Raw genomic sequence first — 22155 nt, 5'->3', positions numbered from 1 at the left:
CAGAACTTCAACTTAGATTGGATGTTGTTTTTCTATATGACTTTCTATTAGTTATAATAATGATCCTCTTAAAATCTATAAATATGACTTAGTTCTTTGTCTATCAGGATTCATGGAGGACACCCTTCACAGGAGAAATAAAGATCTTTTGTGGAACCGTCCTGCATGCCCCTGTCTCTTTCTGTGGGCTATGTGAGCTGCAGAGAGATCTAACTGATAAGTAATAAGTAATCTCAAGTCCTGGTAGCAGATAACTGCCAGACAGATAGTTCACACCTTGCCTTTTGAAGCATGTCATAACATGTGTCATAACACCTCCAAGTACACTGAATGAAAGCAAAAATAGAGGGTTTGAAAAGATGGTTGAGGGTAAAATTAGAGGAAACCGAGAAGTTATATTCACATCCTAACAGAAGTTATAATGATACAGAAATTATAAGGTAAAATGCAGCTGCTGCTCCCTGGATGGAATGTGCTTGGCATGCTGGAAACCTATTCCCCCACACCCACAATCTGCAGTCATAGCACCTTCTAAGGGGGATGGAATGGAGGGTGGAGCAGTGTGGAGACACCGTGACCAGTCTGTAGAAATCCTTGCAGGGAGGGGAACTCAATGGTACTTGGCAGTTCATAAACCCCAAAACACCTGTCACCCAAGGGAGAGAGATATCTTGTTGCTGAGCCAACAACTGTGGTAAAATCATTCTCCTTGGATGAACTTGGTTCCTTATAGCCTAACTGTGATATTAACACACACCTCTATTCTAAAGTTACCTCCCTCTAAGGTACCACCATCCCCCAAGAGGCATGCACTCTAGATTTTATTGACTATATCTTTCAGACTGAAGCAAGACAATTTTACACCAACGAATAACAAAGGTATACATGACTAGACTCACTCCAGTTCCACCTAAACAAAACAAAATAGTATAAAAGTAAGTCGAGAATGGGGGAAAAGTTAGGGAAGACTCCATCATAACTACTGGGATCAGTTGATGGTCTGAACCTGTCTTCTCTCCCATAGAGACACCTACTGGGTAAGAACCATATACTTATGCACTGAACATTTTATTGAGGATTAGACCTTGTCTCTGTATTGCTTTGAACACATTTCTGCAGTCAGATACTATCACCAAGACTCCTCAAATCTTAACCTGTCACAATTTTATATTAATAAAGTGTTATTCCATAAACTGTGAGTCCTCCACAGGCATTAGCACTTGCCAACTGGGGGCAACATACTCTAATAAAGTGGAAGACCTGTTGAGCGGTGTCCCTTATGATGTTAGAGTGTGTCCCTGAATAAGTCATTCAATCCAGCAGGACTGTTCAGTGAAGGATTCCCCTAATGGGACCCTGACAGACTGGTCAAGCACAAGGGTCTTGACTTTCTGGGGGTACTGAATAACAAATCAAACACTAAGCACTAAGGGTTGAGGAAATCTCCCCTTTTCACATGACACGGGGTTATGGACTGAATTTTGCTATTGGTGAAGGAGGAAAGAATTAAAAAAAAAAAAAGAAAGAAAAAAAAGGTGTGAATGACTACTTCTACATAGAATTTTAGAATATCCTGAGTTGAAAGGGACCCAGAAGAATCACTGAGTGCCGCTCCTGGCCCTGTGCAGGACAACCCCAAGAATCCCATCATGTTCCTAAGAGTGTTGTCCAAATGTTTCTTGAACTCTGACAGGCTTGGTACTGTGACCACTTCCCTAGGGATCACATTCCAGTGCCCAATCACCCTCTGGGTGAAGAACCTTTTTCTAATATCCAACCTAACCCTCCCCTGACACAGCCTCATGCCATTCCCTGAGGTCCTGTCACTGGTCACCACAGAGATCAGTGTCAGTCCCTCCTCTTCCCCTCACAAGGAAGTTGTAGACTGCCATGAGGTCTCCCCTCAGTCTCCTCTTCTCCAGGTTGAACAAGTCAAGCAACCTCAGACACTACTCATATGACTTCCCCTCTTGATCCTTCACCATCTTTGTAGCCCTCCTTCAGATTTTCTCTAATAGTTTTACATTGTTCTTATATTGTGACATCCAAAACTGCACACAGGACTTGATGCGAGGCTGCACCCGCACAGAGTAGAGTAGGACAACCACCTTCCTTCACTGGCTGGCAATGCTGTGCCTCATGCACCCCAGGTGACCATTGGCCCTCCTAACTGCCAGGGCACACTGCTGACTCATATTCAACTTGCCATCAACCAGGACCCCCAGGTCCTGGTCTCTTATGAGGAGACACTGTGGAAGCTGGGTCTGTTTAGTCTAGAGAAGACTGAGAGGGGATGTCACCAATATACACAAATATCTCAAAAGTGTATGTCAAGCAGATAGTGCCAGACTCATAACAGTGGTGCCCGGTGACAGGTTAAGGAGCAATAGATATAAACTAAAACATAAGATGTTCCACCTCAACATGAGGAAGAACTTTCCATTAAGGGTGGCAGAGCATTGGAACAGGATGCACAAGGAAGGTGTAGAGTCTCCTTCTCTGGAGACATTCCAAACCCATCTGTATGCATTCCTTTGTAACCTGTTCTAGGTCACCCTGTTTGGTAGGGGAATTGGACTAGATAATCTCAAAAGGTCCCTTCCAACCCTAGTTATTCCTTGATTCTGATTGTGTCCCTTTCCACAGCTCTGCTTTCCAACCTCTCGTTCCCCAGTCTGTTCACACATCTAGGGTTGCCCTGTCCCAGGTGCAGAATCTGGCACTTGTCTTTGTTAAACTCCACATGGTTGGTGATTGCCCTGCCCTCTAATCTGTCCAGGTCTCTCTACAGGGCCTCTGCCTCTGAAGGACTCAGCAATTCCTCCCAGTTTAGTATCCTTTGCAAACTTAGTATCCCTTCAAGTCTTACTTCCAAGTAGTTTATGAATATGTTTGATATGCTAAGGCCTGAATAGCAGGCTGTGTTGGTTTTGCACACCCTGGTTTTTGGTGGGGGGGGGGGGGGCACATGGAGGTGCCTTCTGTAAGAAACTGCTAGAAGCTTACACCATGTACGGAAGAGGCAAGCCCTGATGGCTCTGAAGATGGGCATGCTGCTGGCCAATCCTGGGCCAATTAGAGATGATGGCAACACCTCTATGATAACATATTTAAGAAGAAAATAAAAACAAAGTGGGAGTGCAATTTGAATTCCAGCTAGAGAAGAGGAGAAGGTGAGAACATGTGAGGGAAACAACATGGAGACACTAAGGTCAGTGAAAAAGGAGGGGAAGGAGGTGCTCTAGGCACTGGAGTTGAGATTACTCTGCAGGTTGTGGTGCAGACCATGGTGAAGCAGGCTGTCTCCCTGCAGCCCATGGAGGTCCATGGATGATGCAAAGATCCATCCGCAGCTCAAGGGGGAGGTGCTCACTCCGGAGCAGGTGGATGCCTGGAGGAGGTTGTGATCCAGTGGGAGATGTGGTGTAGAGAGGAGGCCCCTGCTTTCAAGCTGGAGTAGCCTGTCCTTGGAGGACTATACCCCATGGAAGAGTGACCCAGGCCTCAGCAGTTTTGGGAAGATTGTTTGCCCAGCAGAGGGACTCACATCAGAGCAGTTTTGGGAGGATTGTTGCTTGTGAGATTGGAACCACATTGGAGAACTGTCTCCCGTGGGAAGGGTCCCCATGGTGTAGCAGGGGAAGGACTTCTCTCCCTGAGCAGTGGAAGATCATCTTGGGTGATGAAGTGACCAAAACCCCCATGTCCTGTCTCTATGCACTGTTGGTGGGAAGGAGGGAGGGGTTGGGGGGGAAAAAGGTGTCTTTAAGGGCTTATTTTACTTCTCATTATCTTCCTCTGATTTTGTTCGTAATAAATTCACTTTGTACCTCTAAGCCAAGCCTGTTTTACCCTAGGAGTGTTTTCTCCTGGTTCTTATCTCAACTCATGAACCCTTCATTAAATTTCTTCTCTCCTCTGCCCAGCCATGGGAGGGGAGGGTGAGCAAGCAACTTTCGTGGGTGTCTGGCATTTGGCCAGCGTCAAACCATGACACAGGCCTAAGTCTGAGTTGACTTACAAGATGAATCTTGAGCATGATGCTATTAATACCATCAAGGTTCTTTAGTTAAAAATAGATGATTAAAACATTTATATTAGTTGTTCTTAATGCCAAACCAGCTGGTATAGAGATGTTTGTATAACCCTGTGTAGGATATATTAAGAAATGCTTTCAACAGATATCCCTAAAGACTTGTTAGTACAATATTTTAGGGTTTAGGCTCTGGTCAAGCCCTGGTCTCATCTGGTTGGGAAGTGGGCCATCAGAACTAGATGTTTTCTGCACAAAAAGGTAAAGAAGCCATTTAGACTTGTCAATTTGGGTCTATAAAAGCTGGACCCCTTTTTTGGGTGGAGACCTCACCTATGGGTTGACACACTGTAGGATTTTCTCAATTGCCAGGAAGGGTTGTCCAGGTCCTTGCTGCGAAATGGGGTTCCCCAGCAACTGCGAACTCTGGATGATGGTATTTAGGCAATTGGTGATATATCTTTCTCAATCACTATTCTCTCTCTCTCATATAGTAAAGATTAGATGCATTGCCGTGTTTATTTTTACTTGTTGCTAAATCCAAGCGAGTAATCATCTTATTGTTTTATTAAATGTATCCTTTTACCTCTGTTTTGCCTCAATATTAATAGTAAAATAAGACCATTCTTCCTATTGTTGTCTGTATCCATTCTATTGCCCCCATTGATTGGCAAAACAACGTTGAAGAGCACTAGCCCTAAGGTGATCCGTTTCCAGCCTGATGTCACCCCATTCACTATAACCCTTTGCACCTGGCACGTGAGTCAGTTCCTCACTCATTGCACAGTGTACTTATCCAGTTGTGTGCTGGACATTTTGTCCAGAAGGGTCCTGGGAGAGACAGTATCAAAAGCTTTGAAGTCCCAAAAGACTACATCAACTGGCTCCCCTTGATCAACTGAATGGGTAACCTTGTCTTAAAAGGAAATTAAGTTTGTCAAGTAGGACTTCCCCCTCATGAAACCGCACTTGCTGTGACCGATGATGGCATTGTCCTTCAGGTGTTTTTCAGTGCTTTCAAGAATAATCTTATCCATAATTTTACTACACACTGAAATGAGACTGACAGGCCTGTAATTTTCAAGGTCATCCTTCTCGCCCTTCTTAAAAATTGGGACAATGTTTGCCAGTTTTCAGTCAACTGGGACCTCTCCAGATTCCCAAGACTGTTCAAAAATTATTGAGAGAGGCCTAGTGATGAGATCAGCCAGCTCCTTCAGTACTCTTGGATGAATCCCGTCAGGCCCTATAGACTTATAGGGATCCAGCTGGAGCAGCAGATCCTGCACGAGTTCAGGATCACCTGGGAGTTTATCATTCTCACAGCCATGGTCCTCCAGCTCAGGGCACTAGGACCCCTTTAGCCCATCATCAGTGTTGAAGACCAAGGTGAAGAAGAAAGCATTGAACCTATCTGGCTTGTCCATGTCCCTGTTTGTGAGGTGACCATACTCATCCTGTAACGAGCTGATGTTATTTCTGCACTGTCTTTTGCTACTGACATATTTTTAAAAGCTCTTTTAATTGCCTCTCACAGTTCTGCCCAGCTCAAACTTCAACTGAGCTTTGGCTGAATGAATTTTCTCCCTACAGTGGCAAGTAGCATCTCTGTATTCTTCCCATGTCACCTGACCTTGCTTCTACTTGGCATACACCTTCCTTTTTTGCCTTAGTTCAGCCAAGATGGTCTTCTGCCTTGCTTGCTTGACTTCCAACATTTTGCAATTGCCTGCCTCTGAGCTCTCAGGAGTTGGTGCTTTAGAAGTAACTAGCCCTGATGGACCCCAGCATCTTCAATAGCATTTTCCCAGGGAACCTTGCTAGCTAGTTCCCTGAGCAGCCTGAAGTCTGCTCTCCCCATGTCCAGGGTTGGAGTTTTGCTGGCACCTTTCCTCCTCTCAATAGAGATTTTAAACTCAATTGCTTTGTGGTTACTGTGGCCAAGATGGCCACCAATTGCCACTTCACTCACAGGCCCCTCTCTGTTAACAAGCAACAAATGAAGGCAGGTACCTTTCCTAGTAGTTCCTCTTAGCACCTGTACCATCATGTTGTCATTCAGGTGTTTTAGAAATCTTCTGGACCTGTTTGTGCCAGCTGTGTGGTGTTCCCGGTTAATATATGGCAAGTTGAAGTCTCCCATAAGGACAAGGGTGGTTGATTTAGAGGTGTCCCTTTGTTCCTTAAATAATAATTCATTGGCATCATTGTCCTGGCTGGGTGGCCTATAGTAGACTTCCACGATAACATCCACTTTGTGTGTCCCTTAATCCTTACCCAGAGATTCTTAACTATGCCATTGCCAACTGCAATTGCTAACTCCTCCCCCTCCACCCCCTGGCCACACTATGATCTGAGAAATGCTCCTTAGGACTCAACCTTGACAAAGAGCTCCATGGCTGAGCTCCTCTTGAGCTTATCAGAGACACTGTCTGCTCCAGGAACTGGTGCTGTCTAATGAGCTCCTGGTTTTTTTACCAAACAGTCTTGGAAATTTTTTTTTTTTTCTGAATAATATTACCAAACAATTTATATTGCTATAAGAAGGAATCTATGCAGCAGTGGGGGAAGATGTTGGAAAATTCTTTTAACTATAGCACAATCATGTATCATCCCTATATCCATGGTTAATGCTTAGTTTGGTACCATGCAGTGCTTAGTGCAAATGCCAGAGATTATGTGGCCTTGTGTTAACTCCCTACATTTGTGACTAATAGTCTTGTGCTAGCTAATACTTCCTTGTTTACTTACATTAGTGATTAATATGTACTTATGTACTGGCAGATGTCTTAGTTTTGAGAACACAGATGGAGTGCCAGAGCAAAGAATAAGAGAAGTGCATCATAACCTGACCACATATTTGAGATACTCTCAAGAAAAGAAAATTCATCAGAAAGATCCAGGACCATTAAAGGGATTTTGAGGAATGGGATGTTCCCAAATGACCACCAAAGACCCTCCAAAGACCCCTACTCATATCCAAATAAGTTCACATAAATAATTAGCATATATGCATGTATTCGGGAACTGTAATGAATATGTAATAGAAATGTAATGAATATGTATTAGTTTCATTATATAACCAGGTCTGTTAGGTTGCTGCTTATGCATGCATTGAGGAGAAATCCCCATGCATCCAGCACTGTTAATAAAGTAATATCTTTCTAACCAAACAAATTGGTTGGAGAATTTATTTCCTAGTTTTCAGTGACAGCTTCTGACACCTCAGATGGGACAAAGTGGTAGCAACTCAGCAGACCAGAAGACTTGTCAGCACTCCAGCACACATTGAAGTATTTTTGGGGAGATTTTCCATTTCACTGGTCTTGTAAGTAGACCACACTTCCCATTCTGGGACAAAGAATATGACATTAAATATGGTACTTTATTTTAAAGTATTTTGCCTGCACATGTCACACTGAAAATATGCAGTGTGAGGCTGAGAGGTTTACGTAACTGGTTACAGGCTTGGGTAAGATCATGCGCTACCACAGGGATGCCTGGAGTGCAATCTCGGGTTTGAGAAAGGTTATGAAAAGTTATAAAAGGGTTGTAAAAAGTTTTAAAATATTTTGAAGGTGTTAAAATGTTTGTAAAGTGTTAAATATGGGAGCAGGGCTATCTTGACAGTTCCTGGTATAAGAGACCCCAAAAACTTCTCCTTTGGGCTGTGTCTTAAGGAAGTGAAAAAGCTTGGGGGGACGATCCCCTGATGTGAAAACAACTTGTGAAATATTGCAATCATTGGTGGCCGATGTATAAGCTTGATTATCCAGAATATTGGTCTGTTAATGGGACTGTAAATTATAATACCATTTTGAAACTAATGCTATTTTGCTGAAGGGAAGGCAAGTGGAACAAATCCCCTGATGTTGATTTATTTTTTGATTTGCAGACTAATCCTGATTTGCATAAGGAATGTATACATGTGCCTAGAGATCCAATTACAGTAATTTCATGATTATAAGCCGCACCATTTTGACTAAAATTTTGGTCCGAAGCCGGAAGTGCAGCTTATAATCAGGTGCGGCCAATATATTGATGAGGTTCAGAAATTTACCAACTCGGAAGTGCGAGCCCGCACAGCCCCAAGCCAAACCGGAGCCTGCCCAGCCCCAGCAGGGGAAAAACAGGGCCGATCTGAGCCTGCACAGCCCCAGTGGGGGGGTGGCAGGGCCAATCCAAGCCTGCACGGCCCCAACAGGGGAAAAGCGGGGCCGATCCAAGCCCGCCCGGCCCCTGCAGGGAGGTGGTGGGGCTGATCCGAGCCTGCACGGCCCTGCGGGGGAAAAGTGGGGCCGATCTGAGCCCTCCCGGCCCTGGCAGGGGGATGGCGGGGACAATCCGAGCCCGCATGGCCCCGGCAGGGGAAAAGTGGGACCGATCCAAGCTCGCCCGGCCCCGAGCTGAGCCAGTAAACTCCGCGATCCCGCGATTCTGTTACTAATTGGAAACTTTGTGAAAGTTGTGCAAGCATCCTCACTGCAAACGAAAGTGAGGCTTATAATCAGGTGCGGCTTATATATGGACAAAGACCTAAACGTTGCCGACACCCGGACGTGCGGCTTATAATCAGGTGCGGCTTGTAATCGTGAAATTACTGTATTTTACCATTAGAAAAGGAAGATAAGAAACCACTCAAAAGGTGTTGCTCTGCCTGTAGCATAGGTAAATGTTGCATTAAATACAGACAGAAAAACAAGTAGAATATGGATTTATTAGTGCATAAGGGGAGACCAAATAAAATATAGGACAAAAGCAGGGAGCAGATGTGGAAATGGAAGAAAGTGACTGTAGTAGTAGTAAAAGTCTTAGCCCTGTATAAGGCCATGAAAATTTTAGCAGCATAGAAGGGCAGACAAGGCGGGGGGGCATGAGAGTTGCACAAGCCCCTTGCGGCAGGCAGTGGGAGCCGAGGGACCAGTAACTCTTAAAGTGCCATTTTTGGTGTTGGATATTAAATGGAAATGGCAAAAACTACAGTAGAAAGAGTCCAGAACCCTGAGCAAACTGTTGCAAGTTGTTTGGAGTGCTGACTCCCGGAGGTGCACCTTATAATCCGGTGCACCTTATACTCGTGAAATTACTGTACTCTGTTTTAAATACTTGACAAAGACAATTAAGCAAACACAAAGTCTCAGTTGTTGGTGCAACAGGGCAAAAGGAAAATTGGCCTTTATTTCAATCATTAAAATTTGAAATTAGTAAACGAGTGTTAGCCCATCAATTTCTTCATATACCTGAATGTCCTATACCAGTACTAGAGAAGATGCATTGAGTGAATTAAATGCACAAATTTCATTTGAAAAAGGAAATATCCAAGAATATCTGAAGAAGGGTCTTGGAGACCCAAGTCTGTCTGTTACAGAATCCTGAATCTGAAGCAGACATACTGAGGAAGTGGACAATGCAGTCATCCCATTGGTATGGGTCACCTGAATTCCATGAAAGCTAGGAATGCAGAACCAGTAAAGATCCCTTTGAAGCCAAGTGCCAGACTCCTAAGACAATGCCCTTTGAAATTGCAAACTAGGAAAGGACTGAAATCATTAATATAAACTTTTCTTGAACACAAACTGCTTGTGGAATGCCAGTCCCATTTTAACACTCCTATTTTGTCAGTAAAGAAACCACACTCAAATGAACATCGTCTGGTACAAGATCTTAGGGCTATCCATCAGATAGTCCAGGATGTGCACCTGGTGGTAGCCAAGCCTTATACTTTATTGACAGCCTTGAAGAATTCAGATCAATGATTCACAGTGTTATACATAAGGGATGTCTTCTTTTGCATCCATGTGGAAAGTGAAAGCTAAGAGCTGTTTGCTTTTGAATGGGAAAGTCCAAAGACTGGGAGAAAGACTCAATTTATGAGAACTGTATTACTGCAAGGATTCAAAAATAGTCGAATTTTTTTTGGTAACCAGCTAACTAAGGAATTAGAAGGATGGCAAAAAGAACATGAGGGTGTTACATTGCTGCGGTATGTGGATGGCGTCTTAATAGCTTCCTTGACTGCAAATGAATACATGGAACTGGTCATTAGTCTGTTAAATTTCTTAGTACAATCTGAATGCAAAGTTTCTAGGAAAAAGGCTCAAATTGTAAAACAAGAGGTGGTGTATTTGGGATTTATTATTTCACACGGACAAAAGAGTCTAGGCCAGGAAAGAAAAGAGAAAAGATCTATCAAACTCCTGAGTCCATTTCTAAAACAACTGAGAGCATTTCTGGGAATGGTCAGGTGGGGTCACCTATGGATACTCAACTTTGAGTTGATTGCTAAACCTCTATATGAGGCAGTTAATGAAAAGGATGAAGTCCTCATCTGGACTCCTGAATGCAGGAAAGACTTTCAACAATTGAAATATACTTTAATGACTGCTCCTGCATTGGGACTACCAGACTTAGAAAAACCTTTTGAACTGCTTGTGCATGAAAGTTCTCATTTGGCATTAGGGGTATTGACACAATGGCTGGGATCCTGGAAGACACCTGTTGCATACTTTTCTAAACAACTTGATGATGTAGTCCTCCTAATCCAGGAAGCAAAAAAATTAACCCTGGGACAGCAATTGATTGGTTTTGTGCCCCATAGTTACAGCGGCATTGGAACAAAAAGGAGGACACTGGTTATCACCAAGCAGGATGTTTAAATACCAATCAGTGTTGCATACAGGTAAAGCCTTATAAAATAAGGGCCTTGTTACCCTTGTAAAATCATGTTTCAGGTTTTCTACTTAGGCTAAGTAGAAGGGAACTATGGGAAAGTGACTCAGCTGGAATAGGGGTAGAGAGAAGTGAGAGACGTGAGAGATGTGAGAGACATGCTGCGTGACTGCTGCGTATCCATATCGTGGTGTATGGTGGTTGGTTGACCTGGGCTGTTTTGCCTTAAAACTATGTAAACTGATAACCAGCTAACTGCTTAGAAAGGACTGGTTTTTGCAATAAAGGGGCTCTCTTTGCACCTGCCTGGGGACTCTGTGTTGCTTTGCTTCATACAAGTCAGTATGGTTGGAATAAGATGATGTGTAGTTAAAAGTAACTAACCTTCTGAATCTAGCAGTGTTCTTAGAAGTCGACCTGGAAAAACAGGAACCAACCCATGATTGCTTGCAGACCACTGAACTGGTGTACTCCAGTTGAGATGACCTAGAGGACACTCCCTTGGAAAAAGGGGATTGGGAACTCTTTGTGGATGGGAGCAACTTTGTGAAAAATGGAATCCAAAAAGCAGGGTATGCAGTAGTAACTCAGCATGAGGTAATAGAAGCCAAAGCCCTAACCCCCAACACATCGATTCAGAAAGCAGAACTGATTGCACTGATGAGAGTGTTAGAGCTCGCACAGGATAGGACGCTTAATATTTGGACTGACTCGAAATTTGCTTTTGGAGTGGTCCATGCCCATGAAGCCATTTGGAAAGATAGGGCTGTTAACCTCTCAGAGATCCCTGGTGAAACATGGACAAATAATACAGAGATTGTTAGAGGGAGTCCAGCGACCTTGAAAGGTGGCAATAATGCATTGTAAAGCTCATCAATTTGGAGAGATCCCAGGAAATACTGGAAATTTTCTGGCTGATAAAGTGGCCAAGGAGGCTGCTGGTGGGAACATCCTATTAGCCTTACCCGAGAAATATCAGCATTTGGACAAGGAGGTTGCCAATTATCGGGCTGAAGAAGAGAAATTGGCAAAATTGTTAGATGTTAAAGAGTCCTGAAGGACAGTGGATAACACCCAGCAAACAGGTAATAATTCCCCAACATCTTATAAGGAAAATCACAGAGGAACAACATAAGGTAACTCATTGAGGAATAGAGTCTATGGTAGAAGCAGGGAAGCCTCAAGTATTGAGGGTACAAATGACTGGTATCATGAAAAGCATTGTTAAAAAGTGCCAGACCTGTTTAAATAACAATACACATGAAATTATACAGCCTACACCTGGGACTGATAAGAAAGGAAATTGTCCAGGAGACTATTGGTAAATAGACTGCAGAGCTTCCACATAAAAAAAGGTACAGGTATTTATTGGTACTGGTAGATACTTTTTCAGGATGGCCAGAAGCTTTCCCTTGTCGCACCAACAAAGGGAGGTGGTAAAGGTTTTGTTGAAGGAAATTATCCTGAGATGTGGAATGCCAGTGGGAATGTAATCAGACAGAGGTTTGCACTTCATTGCTAATAGCACAAAGCCCAGTTAAAACGTTAGGGATGAAATAGAACTTGCACACCCCATGGAGACCTCAGTCAAGCAGGAAAGTAGAAAGGATGAATCAGGGTATAACGAGACAAATTAGCAAGATTTGACAGGAATCATATTTTAAAAGGCCAGACACCCTTCTCTTGGCCTTACTGAGGGTATGAATTAGAACTATATCCAAGGAAAAGGTGAACCCATAGGAAATACTGTACAGGCGACCATATCAGGTTACAAAAAGCAAGGGGAATATCCAAATCAGTGAGGATCAGAGTCTAACAGAATACATTATATCCGTATGGAAGGTGTTGTTTTCTCTCCACAGATACGCTGTGCTGGCAATACCCAGGATGTTGGACATCGCAGCCCATCCTTACCAACCTGGAGACTGGGTGTACCTCAAAACCTGGACTGAAGAACCTTTCCAACAAAAGTGGAAGGAACCATATCAAGTGCTGCCAATTGCTCTGAAAGTACAAGGAGTAGATTTGTGGATCTACTACAGACAAATCAAGCCATCATCAGCACCAGAAAGGACTGCTGAAGCCATAGGACCCACATACCTCAAGTTAATCAGACATTAATTTTGTAAATTGTAGTTTTATGGACTGGAATATCAAGGGCTAATGCCGATGGTCTTCAGCCCATGTTACCTCAGTGAGAGGAAGACACAAACATCTGGGCATTATTGGCAAGGAAAGTGATGAATTCATCCTCCTTTTGCATAAGTGCAGGGAATTTGGTAGAATCAATGTATAACTCCTGCTTGGTAGGATTTCCAATTCCTTTAGAAGTACTAAAAAATGTCACCATGTTACAAAACTTTAAAACAGAAGTTTTACAAAACTCTCACCGAAAACTAGGAAATAAGTTCTCCAACCAATTTGTTTGGTTAGAAAGATATTACTTTATTAACAGCACTGGATGCATGGGGATTTCTCCTCAACGCATGCATAAGCAGCAACCTAACAGACCTGGTTATATAATGAAACTAATACATATTTGTAGTAATATTGGACAAATCTGGGCCTTAGACATGTCTGAACAAGTCCAGGCCATGGTTCGGATTGTGTGCTCCAGCCAAACTATATTTAGTTATTGTTGTTCATATTTTGCTGTTTAGATGCTTTTCTCTGTACTTTGCTGTACTTTCCTATGCTTGGTTGTTTTGGTATATTTCTTAGTTTAGAACCATGTTTATAACAGGTGCAGAGGGGAGACAACTTTGGGGATTTTTCTGTAACTTGTTTTGAGACCCTTCAAGGTTGCTGAAACATAAACTATGCTAAATCGAGAGAGAAGGGAATGAAAAACAGGATGCCGAGATTAGAAGACCTGAGATAAAGGTGGGCGGCGAAGACCTGGACAAGTGACCAATTGGCATACCTGGAGGGCCTCGAGCAAGATCCATGGACAAGGGGATTCTCCAATCAAATAATGTGTGACCATGTGGACCGTAGTTCTAGAGTGTATAATTAGGACTAAATGTAAACAATAAATTGGCTTTGCATAATCATATTGATTTGGTGTTCAGAAGTCTGTTACTCTCTCCTGTGGATGATACAATTCCTCCAAAGCCATCTTCCCCTGGCCCCTGGCATGTACAGTAATTTCACGACCATAAGGCGCACCGGACTATAAGGCGCACCCGCCGGGAGTTGGCAAAATTCGCAACTTTGTAGATCAGATAAGGCGCACCGGACTATAGGGCGCACTTTTTTTTTGCAGCGAGGCTCCGCCCCCAGCTCCCTCCGCGCGGTTGCTGGCCGAGGCCCCGCCTCAACCCGGCAGTCATTGGCCCCCGGGCCACCTGTACCTGGCAGGGGCGGTGCCGCGGGGCCCCAGGCCCGCCTGCGTCCGGCGGGGCTGGGGCATGGCCGCCGCCCCTCCGTGCTGCCTGCACGGGGTCGGTGGGTGCCTGTGGAGGGGCGGCTCCGCCTCCACAGGGCCAGTGGGTGCCTGTGGAGGGGCGGCTCTGCCTCCACGAGGCCCAGGCGTGCCTCTGTAGGGGCCGTGCCGCCTCCACGGGGCCAGGGGGTGCCTGTGGAGGGGCGGCTCCACCTCCACGGGGCCGGGGGGTGCCTGTGGAGGGACGGCTCCGCCTGCACGGGGCCCGGGGGGTGCCTCTGGAGGGGCGGCTCCGCCTGCACAGGGCCCGGGCGTGCCTCTGGAGGGACGGCTCCGCCTCCAGGGGGCCGGTGGGTGCCTGTGGAGGGGCGGCTCCGCCTCAACGGGGCCGGGGGGTGCCTGTGGAGGGACGGCTCCGCCTGCACGGGGCCAGGGGGTGCCTGTGGAGGGGCGGCTCCGCCTCCACGGGGCTGGGGGGTGCCTGTGGAGGGGCGGCTCCGCCTCCACGGGGCTGGAGGGTGCCTGTGGAGGGGCGGCTCTGCCTCCACGAGGCCTGGGCGTGCCTCTGTAGGGGCCGTGCCGCCTCCACGGGGCCAGGGGGTGCCTGTGGAGGGGCGGCTCTGCCTCCACGAGGCCCGGGCGTGCCTGTGTAGGGGCGGCTCCGCCTGCACGGGGCCGGGGCGTGCCTCTGGAGGGACGGCTCCGCCTGCACGGGGCCGGGGGGTGCTTCTAGAGGGGCCGTCCCGCCTGCACGGGGCCGGGGTGTGCCTCTGGAGGGACGGCTCCGCCTCCAGGGGGCCGGTGGGTGCCTGTGGAGGGGCGGCTCTGCCTCCACGGGGCCGGGGGGTGTCTGTGGAGGGGCGGCTCCGCCTCCACGGGGCCGGGGGGTGCCTGTGGAGGGGCGGCTCCACCTCCACAGGGCTGGAGAGTGCCTGTGGAGGGGCGGCTCTGCCTCCACGAGGCCCGGGCGTGCCTGTGTAGGGGCCGTGCCGCCTCCACGGGGCCAGGGGGTGCCTGTGTAGGGGCGGCTCCGCCTGCACGGGGCCCGGGCGTGCCTCTGGAGGGGCGGCTCCGCCTGCACAGGGCCGGGGCGTGCCCGCCCCTGCTCCGCCCCACCTCCACCTGGCAACCATGGCCCTGCCGGCTCCCCCCGTGGCTCGCAGCTCGCACTTCCGGGTAGGCAATTTTTTTGAACTTTGTCCATCAGATAAGCCTCACCGGACTATAAGGCGCACTTCCGGGTTCCAGGGAAAATTTTAGTCAAAAGGGTGCGCCTTATAGTCGTGAAATTACTGTAGTTTAATAGATAAGGTCTCCTAGATACCAAGGTTGAGCCAAATTCCTTAAGAAATTGGTCACTCTCCTAACACCTTGGAAGATAATTGGTTAGAAATTAGTTTGTGTAATTGGTCAGTTTACCTTTAGAACTTTTGACTTAGATTGGATTCTGTTTTGTGTATAACTTTTCTATTGGCTGTAGTTTCAATCCCTCTTGAACCTATAAATATGACTGTCTCCCCTTTGTCTCTGGGGATGCTGCTTGACACCCTTCTCATGAAATAAAGATTCTTGTGGAATGCATCAAGCAAGGCCTCCAGTCTTTCTCTGCTGACTAATGTAAGCTCCTGATAGAAGGCTGATTGATATTAGCACTCTCAGGTCCTGGTAAAACAACTACCAGAGACAAAAGAAAGCTTACACTCTCCTGCACATATTCATTACATTTCTATTACATATTCATTACATTTCCTGAATACATGCATATATGCTAATTATTTATGTGAACTTATTTGGATATGAGTAGGGGTCTTTGGAGGGTCTTTGGTGGTCATTTGGGAACATCCCATTCCTCAAAATCCCTTTAATGGTCCTGGATCTTTCTGATGAATTTTCTTTTCTTGAGAGTATCTCAAATATGTGGTCAGGTTATGATGCACTTCTCTTATTCTTTGCTCTGGCACTCCATCTGTGTTCTCAAAACTAAGATATCTGCCAGTACATAAGTACATATTAATCACTAATATAAGTAAACAAAGAAGTATTAGCTAGCACAGGACTATTAGTCACAAATGTAGGGAGTTAACACAAGGCCACATAATCTCTGGCATTTGCACTAAGCACTGCATGGTACCAAACTAAGCATTAACCATGGATATAGGGATGATACATGATTGTGCTTGTAGAGGGTTGACCTTGGCTTGGTCCCAGGTGTCCATTAAGTCACTCTATCACTTCATTTCCCAATGAGAGATGGGAGAGAATAAGATGGAGAACAACCATCAGGATGAGATAAGGCAGTTTTATTACAGTGAAAGAAATAAAGAAGGAAGATTCTGTGCATGCATAAACTAAAAAGAAAACAAAACCAATGTCTATTTCCCATTAGCAGTGATGTTCGGAAACTTCCTGGCAAGCAGGGCTTCAGCACATGTAATTGTTTCTTTGGAAGGCAAACACTGAGGAATCATGAATGCACCCCTTTCCTCCTCTCTCCCTTAGCTTTATATTTCTGAGCTGATGTTATATGGTATGGAATGCCCCTTTTGCTAATTTGGGTCAGCTGGCCTGGTTGTGTCCCCTCCCAGGATCTTACCCACTCTCATCCCTTTGATGGGGGAAGGAATGTCAGAGGGACAGTGCTGCTCAGCAGTAGCCAAAACATTGGTCTGTTATCAACACCTGTCCAGCTACTAATGCAAAGCACAGCACTGTAATGGCTGTGAACTTTACCTCAGTCAGACACAATACAGTGTTATAGCTAAAAGAATTTTCCATCATCTTCCCCCACTGCTGCATAGAGTCATTCTTAAAGAAACATAATTTGTTCACCAGCAATAGCAACCAAAGTGAATAATATTTTTCTTCTCAAACTTTCAAAGAAAGTTACTGACCTGAATTGAGGCCAGGATGGAAAATTATGATGACCAAAGCCCACTGTCTTGTGGGCCTATAAACACCAGGCTAAAGTGAGAGCCTTTGAGCTTCCCCAGATGGCAGTGGGCTGCAACCAGCAATCTCCCACTGAGTGGAGCCTTTCAGAGTCAGTGAATTAAAATTTGCTATCCTCAGAGGATTCCCAAATGATGACAATATATCCTGGGCTGATACTCCCACTCCTCAAAGCTCAATCCTTTGCCTGCTGAGAAGATGCAAAGGCATCTGAAGTGAGTATTTCACTGAATTAGATGGGAATTTTTCACAGGTATCTTGTACAGACTTTATGACTGTGTGTGTGAGAGTGTGAATATGCTATAGCAAATGTACCAGGAATGCTGCTCTCCTAGATTCTCAAGTACATTAGATTTGTAAGTTAGGCCTGTGAGTTACTGTTGTGGTATAGTAAATTCTCTATGAATACTTTGCTAAATTCTTTGACTTAATTAATTGTTTAAGTTGAACGATGTTAAGTGCTGCTAAGTTTAAGTTAAATTAAGTGCTGTTAGGCCTTTAGACTGTATTCTTTTTTATCTTTACCCTTTCCTATCCTTTTGTCTGCTCCCCCTTCCCCTTCCAGCCTCCATGTAGATTGTTTTGGGTTTATTTTGGTTTTGATGGAATGATTTTTGATTTTTGTTTGCTTTTTTCTCTGTGTGTTTAATCCATCTAGTAAGTAGCAGAGTAAACCTTGCCGCAAACTTTGTCATGCTGTTGTTTTTATATGAAACCTGTTTTTGTTAATACCTTTCAGTAAATTGTTATCTCAAACAATAGTCTGCTTTTGTCCCTCCCTTACTGGGTGGGGTGAGGGAAGGGAGGTGGCTTATTTGGAATTTAACTTCTGGCAGGTGTTAAAACCAGCACACTCACCAAATAGGCATCAAGCGATAACCTGCACTAACTTGTTCAGCAGTTCCTGTCTGTAGGTGTGTGGTAATACTGACACAGATGTAGCATGCAGCAGGAAAATGGAAACAGAAGTCCCTCCTGTACATGCAGATCTCAGAGTGCATCAGTATGGTTCTGAAGGACAGAATACACCTGAGATGCTCCATGTCCATTTGGCTACATTTTCCACAGCTAGTTTAAATGCCTTCCCTCAGCTGAATCATATAACACATGCTGTCATTGGAAATAGGGATAAAGAACCCAGTAGTCCAAATATTACTCCCAACTCTAGATCAATATAAGAGGCTTTTCTGTCATGGAAATCTCAGTGACAGAGTTGTGAAATTTTTGTTACCACCTCCTCAGCCCAACAATGACAAGTTGGCCTGGTGAGGACACTGCTGTTCAATTTTTCATGTGAGAGGAGAAATAGAGTTTTATAGGGCAGATGTCATAAGCAGTCTTACTAGATAGTGAACATAGACAATCTAATTGCCATTAGGTAGGGAGGCAGGACAGGGGAAAGCATCTGTAGGCCACTGAAGACATGGATGACACTGTAAGACTTCTACAGGAAAAACATTACTGTAGAAATCTGTTGGAGTGTATAAAATAGAAGCCTCTCTGAGTCCCTCAGAGAGAGAAAAGAATGCAGGGATTGAATTAAAGCCGTTAGAGAAATTAAAATATATTAAGCCACATAGATATGAAGTAGAAGTGTAAGTTTTAATTTAGTAGGAATATACTTTAAGTGCCTTAAGAAAGTAAAAAGCCCTAAAGCCTAGTTTAAAGTTCAGTAACTTAGCTCCAGACATAACAAAAATGTAGCAGAACATTGCTTGCATTTCTGGATAAAAGAGATAGAATCATTTATGTGACTAGATAGAACTATATATATAAATTATGTGTAAGAACTGACACTACTTTTGTACTTTAGAATTAAGTTCTGATAGGTGTAGAAAGAATGTTTTAGAGTTGTGTTTTTAGCTGATTGGATGATTTATGAATAAAATCCCCTGTATTGGGGTGATAGAAAAAAAGAAGAAATTGAAGAAGAAAAAGAAAAAGGAAAAAGAAGAAATGGAAGAAGAAGATGAAGAAGAAAAAGGAAAAAGAAGAAGAAATGCCAGGGAGTTGCTGCTGCTTCTGCTCGGGAGTCTATGCAAGAAAGCTTTTAGCATGGACTTTACTACTCTGAACTCTTTGCCTTCAAGACTGATGTATTCATGCAATAAACAACTTTACAGCAACCAACAACTGCTCTTGTCTCTTTGAAGACCCAGACCCATGAAAAACTCAACAGAAATCTATAGCTGTGAGTTATTACCAGAAAACTGATATGCATCTTTCTTTTGGAAAGGAAACTACCTTTAAGGTTTTTAAAACACCTAAGTAAGCTTGGGGCTGACAGTGGACATATTCTACGTTAGTTTATTCCAAACACTGGATTTATGAGAAAGTACAGGTTCATGATATTTCTTTCACTAGATCTTACTGAAGACATTCTGATGACACCATCATCCACACAGGGGTATTCATGAACACAGTAATATCCCAAGTTTGCTGCTACCACTAAATGATACTTAGTAAATGCTTGAGGTGACATTCAAGTCAATCATAAGGATCTTTCTCAAGTAAACAAACATTTAAGCCAGAAACGTGATGTGTAGGAAAAAAAAGAGAGCTGATTTCCACAGCAATCTTCAGAATAGGAAAGGCTAACAAAGCACACAATCTCAGCTTTCTGACCTCAGCTTCTGAAAATCTAGAACAGTCAAATAGTAGCTTTCTTTGGTATGAGAAGCAACCAGGATAATATTCTTTCCCTAGAAGTCTTATTTTTGTTTACTGAATCAGAGTAATAAATGGCTTTCTGATCTTTGAATTTTTTGAGTTTTGGTTTTTTCTTGTTTTTAAGAACTCCCTAAAGAGGGATGAAGAGATTTATTTTTTGTTGAAATGAACTGTGTAAACTCAAAGATTCATCAATGTAAGGCAATATTACTCCAGATACCTAAACCTTATCTGTCTCCTTTCAACCTGAGAAGTCTCTCATAAGAGCCTGAAAACTGATCTGAGATTCTTGCACACATCAAGCTGAGACTGATACAGATAACCATCCCACAGCTTGTGGAGTGCAGGATTTGACAAAAGAAGTGAGAGGGCTGCTGTTGGTACAGTCTGCCTTGAAACAGATCATTATGACTGACCTTGGCTTCCTCTAGTAATTCATCAAGCACCGAGACTAAATGTCATTAGAGGTAAAGGAAGGGAAAATGGGAGGAATGACAAGAAACCTCCCAAGACCATGGAAAATATCTGCAAAAGCAAGTTCAGAGGAGGGCCGTATAGATGATTAGAGGGATGAAACAACTCTCCTATGAGGAAATGCTAAGAGAGTTGGGGCTGTTGAGCCTGGATAAGAGAAGGCTCTGGGGAGACCTCATTGCTGCCTTTCAGTACTCGAAGTGGGCATATAAGAAGGATAGGGACAGACTTTTTAGTAGGGCCTGTAACAGTAGGACAAGGGTTGACAGTTTTAACCTGAAAGTGAGTAGATTTAGACTAGATACAAGGAATAAGTTTTTGAAATGAAGGTGGTAAAGCACTGGCATAGGTTGCCCAGAGAGGTGGTGGATGCCCCATCCCTGGAAACATTTAAGGTAAGGCTGGAAAGGGCTCTGAGTAACCGGATCTAGTTGAAGATGTCCCTGCTCATTGCAAGGGGGTTGGACTAGATGACTTTTAAACATCCCTTGCAATCCAAACTATTCTATGATACTATTATTTCTGGCAAGCAGAATAATTTTGCTCTCTAGCCATCCGTACATATACTCCCAAACCCATTGCATTGGTCCTTTCTTACCCCTGAACAGAGGAATACCCTGTAGTCAGCTGCTCCAAGCTCTCTCTTCCACTCAAGTGGCACAAAGGGACTGCACAGATCCTTGCTCTGTATTTACCAGTTAACGGTGCTTTACATCAGAAAACATAATCAAAAAATCGCAGACAAAGCCCAAAGAGGGTCTTTGAGAGGCTCCTCAGTGACTTAAATAGCTGTACCCCCCAACACAGGGTCAAATTCCGGTCTTCTACTGTAGCAACAATGAACAAAGGAAGTACCTGAAGGCCCAGCTCCAGAGAAACTTTCAGAAGAGTGATATCTGGCAAACTGTCCATGAGTGTTGCTATTTTAAATGCATCCTGGGCAAGTCTGAAGATGTGTGATGAGGAGTGGATATTTTTCTGAATGGATTCTAACACTGTTTCCAGCCTCTGAACATCACCTGCAAGGTGTAAACAGAATCACCAAAACAGAACAAGTTTCCAAAACATACAGAAATGCATTAGAATTGAGCTTGCCTTTGCTTCGAAATAGTACATTGTTTCAGTTATGCACATTTTGATTTTAGAAACCTTCCATAATGAAATTACATGAACAAAAGATACAATGATCACAAATTCCTCTAGTGCCTGATGGTGTTAGTGTAGTACATGGCCAAAAGTCATCCCGATTTCTTAATTTTAGAAGTACAGTAATTTTACGAATACAAGCCGCAGCAATTTGACAAAAATTTTGGTGGAAACCCGGAAGTGCGGCTAATAGTCGGGGGCGGCTAATATGTGAATAATTTTCTGACATTTACAACCCCAGATGTGCCAGCCAGAGTGCCGAGCCAAGCACCTGCCAGTAAAAGCCGGCATTTCGCAATTGTTACAGTGTTACCGTGTTGCCCTGGCTCCCTGCAGGCAGCACGGGGGGCGGGGAGAGAGGCGGGAGAGCTCTCTTCTTCCCTCCTCTGCCACAGCCCAGGGGAGGAGGGGGGGGGGCGCCGCCATTGCTGCGGTTCTGGGAGGACGGGGGGGGGGGGGGGGCGGGGGGCACCGCCATTGCCGCGGCCCGGGGAGGACGCAGGGGGGGCCCGCCGTTGCCGCGGCTCGGGGAGCCGACGGGAGCCCTGCGCAGCCATTGCCGCGGTCCGGGGAGGGGGGGGGAAGTGCGCGCCGCCATTGCCGCGTCTCGGGGAGCCGACGGGAGCCCCGCGCAGCCATTGCCGCGGCCCGGGGAGGAGGCGGGGTGCTTTGTCCGCGCCCGCCGCCGGCGCCACAGGTGCGGGAAAGCTCTGTCCCTCTGTCCCTGCCCACCGCCGCTGCCGTAGGAGCGGGGGAAGCTCCGTCCCTGCCTGCCACCGCGGGGCAGCGCCGACCCGGGGTGACCGAGCCCAGTGGCAGCGGCAGCCGG

General features: G+C 45.1%; 1 protein-coding gene across 3 annotated transcripts in view; it reads right to left on the bottom strand.

Moving 5' to 3' along the window:
* LOC117005069 (zinc finger SWIM domain-containing protein 6) overlaps window positions 1–22155 on the bottom strand; it is a 255440-nt gene that overhangs the window by 7864 nt on the left and 225421 nt on the right. For all 3 annotated transcript variants that reach the window (XM_033076307.1, XM_033076305.1, XM_033076308.1), the window contains exon 12: window positions 21036–21199. In XM_033076307.1, the coding sequence (XP_032932198.1) occupies window positions 21036–21199 (164 nt within the window). The remainder of the gene's footprint in view (window positions 1–21035; window positions 21200–22155) is intronic.

This window comes from Catharus ustulatus, chromosome W (genome assembly GCF_009819885.2).
Source record: "Catharus ustulatus isolate bCatUst1 chromosome W, bCatUst1.pri.v2, whole genome shotgun sequence".
Taxonomy (NCBI): Eukaryota; Metazoa; Chordata; class Aves; order Passeriformes; family Turdidae; genus Catharus; species Catharus ustulatus.
The sequence above is the reverse complement of the archived record's forward strand: the minus strand, read 5'-3'. Positions and strand labels throughout refer to the sequence as shown.